General features: G+C 42.7%; 1 protein-coding gene across 2 annotated transcripts; it reads left to right on the top strand.

Moving 5' to 3' along the window:
- The first annotated feature begins 1,307 nt into the window (after nucleotides 1-1,307).
- LOC147464112 (transcription factor MYB86-like) lies at nucleotides 1,308-11,093 on the top strand. 2 transcript variants are annotated; one of them, XM_086492903.1, is made up of 3 exons: nucleotides 1,308-1,659; nucleotides 10,305-10,437; nucleotides 10,562-10,696. In XM_086492903.1, the coding sequence occupies exons 1-3, from the start codon at nucleotides 1,560-1,562 to the stop codon at nucleotides 10,569-10,571; spliced, it is 243 nt and encodes an 80-aa protein (XP_086349029.1). In that variant the 5' UTR covers nucleotides 1,308-1,559; the 3' UTR covers nucleotides 10,572-10,696. The 2 variants fall into 2 exon arrangements, with proteins under 2 accessions (XP_086349029.1, XP_086349036.1); XM_086492910.1 differs by having other exon boundaries at nucleotides 1,516-1,659; nucleotides 10,533-11,093.
- The last annotated feature ends 697 nt before the right edge of the window (nucleotides 11,094-11,790 follow it).

Here is an 11,790-nt window from a genome sequence, read left to right as displayed (position 1 = left end):
GATTTCACAAGGCACCTCTACAATCAACTCTTTCATGTTAGCCATCCTCCGTTTTTCAATCAGGATGCTTACACCTCTCTCCAGGTAGGCCCTTCCCCTCTTGCATCATTGAAGCATGTCGGGCCTGCAAGCTCTTCCTTGTTGTGGTTTCTCATGAGTACAGAGAGTCCCTTTGGCCCATGTTGGAGTTGCAAGAGGTTTTCTTTCACAACCCTTCCTCACCCAACAATGTGTACTCGATCTTCTGTAATCTATAACCTATGGATCTATCCAAGCAAGAAACTTTGGCGCAATGGCAGAGTACATGGGAAAGGAAAGTGAACCCGACCTCAACTAGGGCAGCAAGTGGCAATGTACAAAAGTCAAAGGTGGGGCTCTGTGATTCCTTGATGCAAAAGCAGGATGGAGGGGAGCATGAGATCAACCAGAACTTAAGGGCATATGTGGGTTATCTTGATGATGCACAACCTTAATCATCTTAAATATCGTGTGTGTTGGGGATAGTGGCAAGCTCGATTGGCATATGGTAAATTCACAATTGAGATGATTAGTAAAAGGCCCTTGGAAAAAAGTTGTGTTTTGTAGTGCTTAATTCTATGTTGGTTGGGGAGTGCTTTTGAAAGCAGAATAGCATTTCATGAGATTTTTGTCTTGGGATGTGGTCTCTTGGAAAATGATTGCAAGGGCGCATGCCCAATGTAGGAGGATCATCAAGTGGTAGGTCGCACTTATAAGGGCAACAAGATTCACCTACAAGAATGGAGCCCTCCACCACAGAGTCTTGCACACTGACTACCTCCTCTGTCTTGACTGTTGAGCTCTTCAATTCCTGGCAAAGTAATGCAGGACAACATTGATGAACCCGGTTGCAATACAAGACTTGAGACACATGTGACATGAATGAAAATGTAATTACGTGACAAAGGCATTTTTTTGAGCAAGTTTTTAGAAGAAAGTTTTTTTCATACCTTATAAATACCATATGTTTCATGGGGAGATGTATAAAGATAAACACATACACACACATATGTGCACAATTGATAACAGAGAGCGAGACCCAGCGAAGAAAGGTTGCAGGAGCCAATCAAACTAATGGTGGGGGGACTAGGGACCCGACTGGGAGATGTATAAAGATAAACACATACACACACATACGTGCACAATTGATAACAAAGAGCGAGACCCACCGAAGAAAGGTTGCACGAGCCAGTCAAACTAATGGTGGGGGGACTAGGGACCCGACTGGCTCTAGCTTCCCCCTCCAAAGAGTGAAGTAATTGTTTAGTGCCGATGATGATCTTTGAAAGTTGCATTATAATTTTTTAAGCAAAGAGGAGATTGTTTTAGATCTCTATCGAGGAATTCTAGACATCTCTATTGAGGGACTGACTAGTGATGGGGAAGGATGAGCAACGACAGCAGCCCAGGTCTTGGAGGAGAAGAACGTGAGGGAGACAGGCGAACACTAATTAAAGCGCAGGCCGGAGGCGCTCATATAAAAGTGGCCTACATATGATCATCACCATGGCCGCAAGGGCTGCAGCTTTGAAGTAAAGAGGATGCGCAAGCGGCTGTGGTCGCCCGAGGAGGACGACGCCCTGCGCTGCTTTGTGGAGAGGCACAGCTGCGGCAAATGGAGTCACGTCGCTCTCCTCACCGGTAGGGTAGCCTCCTCTCTCTCTCTCTCTGTGGGTGTCTGTGCCCAGACTTGGGAAACAAACAAGAGGAGAGGTCTGCTTAGTTTTCTGGCTATTCACACTTTGATTATTAAGAGTACCTTGTGTTGCAGATTTACTCACCCTGCTCCCTTCACTATTCATGAATTGCTTCTGGGTGAATGCCATGGAATGGGCATACCTTTATGGAAGGAAAAAAATGTGCTGACTCTTTCTAACTTTTGTGCTGCGTATGCCCCATCAACTACCTCATTTTTGTGCTATTTTTTCCGATTTAATGCTTCTTTGAGTGCTAGGCTTCATCATAGCCGAGTCTGCCCTTGATCTTTGGAGTCATGACAAAACTCAATACTCTGAACTTTGTGTTGATGTATGCTCACATGTGTGTGCGTGTGGTGGGTGTTGTGCTTGGTAACACATGTTAGTAACTAGTTCTACACCCACTATTGGGCACTGACAACGTTAGTGGGGATGTCGTGGTATTTAGTCAATTATACTATGCATGATGAAGTTGCTGGTTATATTGTCTTGTGGGTGACCACCATGAGAGTGAATTTGGGCTTATCCTTGATTCATCTAGGTATATTTTTAGTCGTATAGTGGATATGCAGACTTCATGTTGTGAAGTTTTTGTCCAAGTTACGACCAATTGATATTGTGCTAATTCTTTCTATCTTTTGTGGTGTGTATGCCCTATCAACTTCCTCATTTTTGTGCTAATATTTTTGATTTAATGCTTCTTTTGGTGCTAAGCTTCATTATGTTGAGGCTGCCTTGATCTCGAAAGTCATGACAGAAACTCAGTATGCTGAACTTTGTGTTGATGTATGCTCATGTTTGTGTGTGTGTGTGGTGTGTTGTGTTTGGGAGCATATGTTATTATCTAGTTCTACACCCACTATTGGGCATTGATGACATTAGTGGGGATGTCGAGGTATTTAGACAATACTATGCATGATGAAGTTGATGGCTATATTGTCTTGTGGGTGACTACCACAGGTCTATACCTTGCACTTCCCTTTAAGGGTGAATTTGGGCTTATCCTTAATCTCATCCGAGTATATATATATATATATCTTCCTTTGGCATAACTGGTGCCATACAAACTCTGACTTTATTAGAAGACCCTCCAAAAAGCCAAGGGTGGCCCATAGGCTATTGTGTACGTGCATTAGCGCTCTCTCTCTCTCTCTCTCTCTCTCTCTCTCTCAGCTAGCAACATAGGGAGAGGTGTTACCTTTGATAGAGCAGTATCACTCATCCAAGTGAGACGACCATACCAATCTAGGAGGAGACTTAGATGCCCTCATCACAAACAGATGAAAGCTATCATTGAGCGCCATCGAGGGCAAATGCCACAACATCTCAGCGGCAAGACTCGCCACAACATCTTAGTTGCAAAGACTTTTCTATTTCTCACTTAGGAGAGATGCCCTTCATTGTATGTATTGGTTGGGTCTCATAGGCCACATTGGCCTTTTAGAGACGCTAATATTGTGTGTGTGTGTGTGTGTGTGTGTTTAAGTGACAATAGAAGGCATTTTCCCAAGTGCATTCCTATGTAGCGTCAAACAAGCTTGAATAGTTCATGAAGAACTAGATTAGATCGATCACGAGGTGAGAGGAAATGTGGAGGGAGATTCAACCAATTGAGGGGGCCTACAAAAAGATTTTTTTCTGTGAGCGCCCCTCCAAACAAAGCTTTTAGAGGACTTGCAGAAGGTTGTGTAAATTCCCTCTGCATAGGCTTCCTCTTCTTGAGTTCAAAATTTGTGGCTTTTGATCCCCTGTGTGTGTGTGTACGTGTGTGGCATACGCAAAAAAGCATTACATTATCTCATAAGAATCACAAAAGAAACGGAACTAGTAGTGAAAACCCATTGAAATAAAAGGTGGGAAGGAAAATTGTAGGCGAGAGCTGAAGTAGAAGACTTTGACGAGGAGTTCGAAAACTCCACCAAATTATCTCCTACATGACACTCCGGATCTGCAAGGCCAAAAGACACCCCAACGAAATAAGTAGCACCACGGTGACCCAAGGTCACCATGAAACGCGTTTCGACAGGTGTGGACATGTGAAATGTTTCGAGCCTTGAAATATTTCGCTGAAACACATGTCGTTTTGCTAACAACAAGCTACCATAGTTTGAGGTTTTAGGACCTCTAAAAATCCATGTATGCACATTTTAGCCCCGCACTTCATTGTGCCCTATCATTATATTGAAACATTTCATTGTGAAACACCACTTTTGAGGGTGAAACGATTCGGCTTTGAAGCATTTCATGGTGACGTTGGCATTGCCATATTTATTGTATCAAACTGAGAGAGAGAGAGAGAGAGAGAGAGAGAGAGAGAGAGAGAGAGAGAGAGAGCCTCAAGCCCACTTAACCACCCAACAACCACTCCACACCCACAAAACCAAACAACAAGTGCCTAACAACAAGAAAAAGAACAAAAATAACATGCAAAATAGATAAGTGCGCGCGCGCACACACACTGTAAGGTGCAGCGGAATGAATGTTGTATTTTCTCAAGATTAGTGATCTTTATTGCTCAAGGTTCCTTTTAGTTCTTTAGGGAAAGAGAGAGCTTTCCGTCTTGTAGAGTGCTGTGGTCACGAACAAAGTGAGTGGATATTGTGCGTGCAAGTGAATGAGACTGAGAGAAGGAGAGAGAAGAGATACGACACCGAGAGGTTGTAAAATCCTCCTCCGAAGGCCCCACTCTCGTTTGCGAGAGTGGTCTACTTTGATTGCACAAAGGTGTACAATGCGTATGCAATGGGACTATGCCGATGATGACGACGACTTCGTGGCTGAAAATTGGGATCTTCTATCTGCTGATTTTCATGGACTGTTCAGGGCTGAAAAAGGCTGTTTCCTACTGCTGTCCTAGGGCTGAAAATGGCTGTTTTGTCGACTGAATTTTACTGTCCCTGTAGGGGCTGAACTGGTGAACAAAAACGCTGACCTAGCTGCATTTTTTGGGCTGCGTTTTGGTTGCTGCAGGGCTGAGAAAAAACGCTGACTGCAGATCTCTTATTGTTGACTAAAACGCCAGGTACTTGATGCCAAAACGTTGCAGTAGGCTGATGCTGAAAGCGCTGCAGATCTGCAACAACTGCTAGCGTTAGTAAGATCTGGGGGCTGTTGCTAGTGGAGGGAAGAAACGCCAGGCTTCAGAGGTTCAAGGGGATGGCGATGGATGTCCTGGAAAGCAAAAATGCTAATGCTGTTGGGTTCTGTCGCGGGAAAAACACCGAGGGTGATGGGAGGTATGGCGATGGGTCATGAGGGGGGTACTGCTGAGAAGTTGCCTGTTGAGCGGGAAGCTCCTGTTGCCTTTTCTGCCAGAAAGTGTGAACTTTGGTTTGCTTATATATTAACTTAGCAAAATTGCCCTACCTACTTTTGTAGGAAAGTCACTTAAAAATAACAAGTGAAAATCCCAATAAATAGGAAAATAGGCTAAATGCACTGGAAAATTCCCCTAACGGATGCTAATGAATTCCGATGGGAATTTCGATGATCATGCTGTGTGCAACCGGAGGATATGCATCTATGCTAAGTGACTGGGCATGCACGGTCTACGAATAGACTCACAAAAGTGCCAGATCACTGCTAATCTAACTTGATCGGACTGAGTGAACCCTGCTGTGGTGTAGCTTGTCCACGGACACAGGGTTGGGATGTGTCACGTGACACACACACACACACAGACAAGCATAGGTAGAACCCACAAGCACATGCAACAGAGGCAAAGCAAAAAGAATTGGCAAGCAAGGAAGCAGTGGAACATGCATCAAGCAGCGGTTCAAAAGAAAGAAAGTAGAAGGAAGAGGGTTTGTGTGTGTGTGTGTTGGGTGTTGGGGGGGGGGGGGGGGGCTCTTGTTCGCGACGAAACTTGCAAAGCAGAGTGCACGAATAACTAGACAGAGGACGGCGAGAAGCATGGGAGGAGAAAGTGATAAGCGACATCGTCAAATGGTGGGAGGAGGATGTGGTGTAGTAGATATATAGTAGGTAGCTTGCTTGCTCTCTCTCTCTCTCTCTCTTTCTCTCTCTCTCTCTCAAAAGAAGTGTGGTAGATTGGTTATCCCATTCCCCTCTTCAATATCAAGCTTCAAGATTCGTGGGATAAATCTTTGAGGTCTCTTGGAATGGTTCCTATAACGTCACGAATTCTCATCGTCTTCTTCTTCTTCTTCTTCTTGTTCTTCTCTCTCTAATCTTAGGCCCATCTAGTCCCCTATGCATAAAGAGCTACAAGTTTTGTAATGTAATGTATCTTTTGGCACAGTGTGGTGCTTGATAGATCTATGTGTGTGTGCTTGCGATTAGTGTGTTGCATGATAAGATTAGTGTTGTGTGCGTCTTGCAATCGTAGTGTGTGTGTTTGGGTTGATTAGAGGTGAAGAGAAGTGGATATGGAGATTGCCCTTCATTGTGGCTTAGCTCCTCCATAGGCCGAGAAGCTCACCTTATAGAGTTAACCATTTGTGTTGCCACGATTAGCTCACTAACCGTGTGAAGGTTTCCATGCCCTAGCCGAGTAGCTCATCCCTCCGGATTGATAATTTTGTTGGTCATTGGAGCTATTGCAACGATGGGACGTCCCCCAACATTTGGCGCAGTTGCGGGGGATGATGGCCTACGTAGTGTAATTGTGGAATAATCGAATGCGTTCCCTCACTAATTTCACTTGTGTGTTTATGTTTTTGTGGATTTTGAATGTGTGCAAGAAACATTGTGTTCATAATTCCCTAATTTGTGACCATATCTTGCCAATTGTGTATTTACACACACTAATTTCTCACTAACCCCTTGCTAATTTGACTAATTTTTGCTAATTTACTAATGTGCTATGAAGGATTGGAGCATTCGACCATTCAATTGATCTTCAACGGAAAGGTAATTAAGGTGGTATTCTCAACCTCCCTAGAATCTAGACATGTGTAGAATTGTGTAGATATCCCACCAAGATGCAATGTAATTCTATGCTATATTGATGCACTGCAATGTTGATGTTTGTTACCATATACATATGGTAGTGATGTGTGTGAACACATTAGGACTGTCGGGACATTATTTCCCTCTTTAGGAGGTTTTTTCCCGTAAGCATTGTATATACGCCCATCACTCTAGGGCTATCTATCTTTCCATTGCACACTAAGTAATACACTCTCTATTGTGTGTCTTGAGATTCCTTCATCTTCTCCAAGCTGTGTGTGTTTCTCTACAACCCTAATTCCAACAATTGGTATCAGAGCAGGTTGCGTCCTCCCGGGCTTAGTCGCCAGCTGCTCCAGTACACGCCTGCTCACTTTCTCCAATTTCAGTGAGCTTTTGCAAGCGTTCGCATGTCGACAAATCTTGGCCTCCGTTTCCACTACAGGCAGTACTGCACAGGCTATTTCGTCATTTTGTGAAAAATTTTTGTCAGTGCCGTTTTCTGCATAACAGGTTGTTCCCGTTCCGTTTCTCCTATTTTCGGGCAGTTTTCACATCAGGTGCAGCATTTACCATGGCTGACAACAACAACACAGATGTGTTCAAGATGTTTGCTGCTGAGGACAGGTTGGATGGGGACAACTACCCTATGTGGACTTATATGATGCAACATGTTCTTGTGTCAAAGGGTGTCTGAAACATTGTGCAGGGCATTGATGTATGTCCTGGTTCTGAGGATGTAGGCGATGTTGAGGATGTTGCAGGTCTTGCTACAAGGATTGCTGCTGTTATACTTGTTTTGCAGAACAAGCTCGTTGGGATGTTAAGGATGCGCAGGCTCATCCATTGATTGCCTTATCTGTGAAGCGCACTATTGTTCCTCACATCCGTTCAACAAAATCTGCAAAACAGGCTTGGGATATTTTGGCTGGTCTTTATGCAAGTCGCAATGAGGCTAAAATTTCTTTGCTGCGTAAAGAGCTGGAGTCGAAGATTATGCATGAGGAAGATGATATGGACACTTTCCTTGCTAGTGTCAAGGATATCAATGAGCAACTTATTTCTGCAGGTGAAGTCATTTCAGACAGTTCCCTTGTGCAGACTGTTCTTAATGCCTTACCTGATTCTTACCAGACTTTTGCTAGTACTTGGAGACTTATGACCCAAGGAAATCCTGAAGTTGTCAAGTTTGATGCATTATGCACATTGCTGTTGCACATCTTCTCATAAATAGCTTTAGTATTAGGTGAATGGAAAGGTCTTTCCCCAGGCCATTTCCAAGCTTTCTAATCAACCGGTGTGAAGCAGAAAGGAAGGGTTATACTTGAGGATTTTTACCAGAACTCTACCGATGAGGATCTCCTCATAGATAGAAAGTCTGCAGATCAATCTTAGATGCTCCAGGGGGTACAATCCCCTTTCTGATAATCCCAAAAAGCCTCTATGGAGCTAAAGCCCTTGTTGTTGAGATTCCTGGCAATTTCAATCCAATGGCAATCCAGGCCTAGGTATTTCACCATGGGGGCTGCAAGGAGATTAGCGTCGTACGGTTCCCTTCCAGTACCTTGTTTCTTCCTTCCAACTCAGTGAGGAAGCGGCTTGACAACATTTGTCAATAAATTTCCCCGCAAATCCTCCTATTTTAGCCTTCACACTGATAGGCGGGAGAAGCCTATTTTGTAAGCCCAGGTCATGCCAAGGCCCCCCTCTAGACTCCATGCGGGACTCCATAATCATTTCCCTTGCCATACATGCCCAACTTTCTTCTGAATTAGCAAAGGTGTAGAACACTTTGGTGCATAATGCCAAACCATGAGTGATAGGGTTGAGGATTCCAAGACCCCCCCAAGCCTTAGGTCCAGCAATTGCCTCCATTGCCATGGTTTTCTTGAAGTGAAATTATTTCTCCACAAGAACTCTTTGATTGGTTTGAGAAAGGCATTCTAGCTCTTCCTGTAAAGTTGCAAGAACGGGGAGGTGAAGGTAATGTAGGGGATGAAGAAGGTGTTAATTATTGTAGCATGTAGTGGAAGGGAGTGAGGATGAATTCCCAACACTTCATTTTCCTCTTAATTCTATCTTGAACCCAATCAAAATCTTGTTCATCAGTAGTTCCTTCTCCGATAGGTACCCCCAAGTGTCGGAAGATGTGTCCTCTCTTAACTATTTCTCCGGTCCATCCCGAGGAATCAAAATTGTCTTCTTTTGATAAGAGACAAGTCTTGATAAGTTTGATAAGCGTTTTCTTTAGATATGATTCGAGCATGCCTTTGGTAAATGCCTTGTTGACCATAAGTAAGAAGGACGCGCACAAGCATTCCCAGAACTCTTGACAAAACTCGACCAACATCATACTCTTTTTGAAATATTGTTTAGTGCATATTGTCACACCATTCTACTCCCAGAGTGTCATGTAATGGTTGGCTACTGAAGGAGTTGAACCAGGGAGGGATGCATGTTACAAGTATAACTTCGATTCAGGTTTTAACAATGCTAACCCACACCTTAGGCTACATATTTGTTGATTGCATTGACAAACTTGTGATGAGTTCAACACTATACATTCAAACTGGCGTTACCAAGTCAAGTGAAACATTTAACGTGGTAAACACTCTCTTGAAGGGAATCACCCATATTATTGATGTGTTCAACCATAGTAAAACCTCCTTCACACTTACATACTTCTATGAGAAAAATGATCCCTTTTCTTTTGGGCTGATTGTAACATTTTCTGATTAATTCTAATCAAGCTTGTTAGAGCATTCAAACAAAAAGAGAGAGATAAAAATGATCCTTTTTTATTAACCAACGTTTCTTCTTCTAAACCTATCCCACACGAGCATTGAGGTGTAAGTCTCCTTACGTCATACATCTCTTCTAATGAACTCACGTGATAGGTGAATCTTCCCAAAACACACTCTTAATTAAGAAGACTTTCAAGTTTTGCTGGAAGAAGCTCCTTCCAAGGGCATTTGAGCTTCTAGCAATATACTATTTCAAGTCAGATGGTTTTTGGCTCAAAGTTAGAGAACATCCGTTAGATGGCACATACCAACTAAACCATGACCGAAAACTTCCTTTAGATGGGAGATACCAACCAAAACATGACACTTCGAGCCATTTAGGACAACAATTGATATAGGATTTGTTGAGATCATGTGGAGAGATCAGGTGAAGTTGGCTTCTATGAGCTCTATCATACTACAAGGTTTTGGCATGCCTTAGAAGAAGAAGAGACTTATTCTGGTCCCCTCATTTAAAAGCCTCATGCCTTCTTTTTTAATTTTGGTTTTAAAATTTTTTAGTTTATAAATTGGTCCCTTCATGTAAGGGCATATGTTTTTCTTTTCAACTTTTTGTTTTAAACTATCAACACGAGCCTTCACCTTGTTTTCAATTTCAAAGCTCATATTGACAAAGTCCTTTCCATAAAAATGTAATGTTCATATGTGGAGAGGTTTAGAATGGCTTGGATATATTGGTGGGTTTTCAACGCATAGGCTTATTATTAGATTAAGGTCCTCCAGTAAGAAAGCCTCTTTCTCTCTGGCAACTTGGAGATTTGAAGGAAAACTTGGGCCAATGGACACCAACTATTGAACTACCTTTGCATAGTTCTACCGATCTAAATCAAGATATGGTAACTGCTCGACTCACCAACTAATGGTTGTATGATAGGGCTTCAACATCGTTCCCCTAAAAGTTGTCGCCTTCGTTGGGTTAATTATCTACGTCCTGGCTTGAAGCATGGTCCCTTCTCTATGCAAGAGCTTCGCTTACTCATTTTCTTGCAAGCGCACTTTGGAAACAGGTCTCTCTCTCTCTCTCTCTCTCTCTCTCTCTCTCTCTCTCTCTCTCGCATGCGTAGACACACATTGATACCTATTGTTGTGGACTATGGTGCAAATGGTCACAAATAGCTGCATATATCCCAGGTCGAAGTGATAATGACGTGAAGAATGCATGGCACTTGTGTAAGAGAAGGTGGCAACGACACTCATCAAAGGATACAGATTTCGACATCCCTTCCTCATTATCATGCATGCAATGCAAGGAACAAAATGGTCCAATGCCCACACTCCTAGTCACAAGCTCTACCAACTCCAATTTGACACAATTTCTTGCACAAAATGAATCATTCATAATGCCCTCAAATGATGGTCAACCTCCTGAAGGTCTGGATCAAGTAGTGTGGCACTTCATGAACAAAAAGGCATCATGAAATACTATTATGCCTCGTTAAAAACACTAGAAGTCCCCAAAAACTCTATAATGACCTACACAACCCACTCTTTATCTACTCCAATTGAACCCACTCTTATATGCTCCAATTGTATTTGGATATGACAACTTGAGGGTATTGATTTTATTAAGTTCCTTCAATAAACATGCATATGGCGAATTGAGATTATTCATATTAATGAATATTTTTGCCATCCCTTTTGATTCAATTTTCGTTGTGCTAAGAACACATTACATGCATGCATTGCGTCCACAATCTAAATCTTTCATTAATTCATGTCCTAGATTCGGTGCAAATTTTGTTGAGATAGGCATGTCCTTTTTGCTCCAACTATGGGAAACACCTCTACATGTGCATACTATTTGCTATTGGCATTTGTCCTATAAGTTGTAAGCTTCTAAGAAGGGCCACATGGAGAGTTATCAATCGGATAACCACTCCCGCTTTGTGCATAAATAAAGCCCAACACTATGCTGTACATTACACTATGTTAAAAGTATTTCTAACCTTTTTTGTGTATTGAGTCCACCTTTACTAAAGTGTGTGTGCTTCTCTCTCTAATTGTCTAAGCTATGTCTGCACACACACACAAACCTCCTTGAGCACACACACGCACACCATCAGCCCCAAAATTTGGTATCAGAGCCAGTGAGCATCACAACAAACTTAGCAATCCTATTAGCATCACACAAAAGCCCAATTTGCTGATTTTCAAGTGCATTAATCACTGACCAGAAGGTGATAAAGAAGCCCAAATCAGCCCCTTAATCGAAGAAAATCGAGAGCGTGGCTTGAAGTTGCTTTGATCTGCGTTTGAGGATGTTTTTCCCTCACTAAGGCGCTCTCTTCTGCTTTGGATCATGCAAAGCTAAAAATTTCAGCTTATCATCTCATTCGACGGCTTCAACTTCGCTTCGGAAT

The sequence above is a fragment of the Adiantum capillus-veneris genome, chromosome 2, assembly GCF_014529385.1.
Source record: "Adiantum capillus-veneris isolate H3 chromosome 2, ASM1452938v2, whole genome shotgun sequence".
Taxonomy (NCBI): Eukaryota; Viridiplantae; Streptophyta; class Polypodiopsida; order Polypodiales; family Pteridaceae; genus Adiantum; species Adiantum capillus-veneris.
Note: the sequence above shows the minus strand (reverse complement) of the source record. Positions and strands in the feature narration are given on the sequence as shown.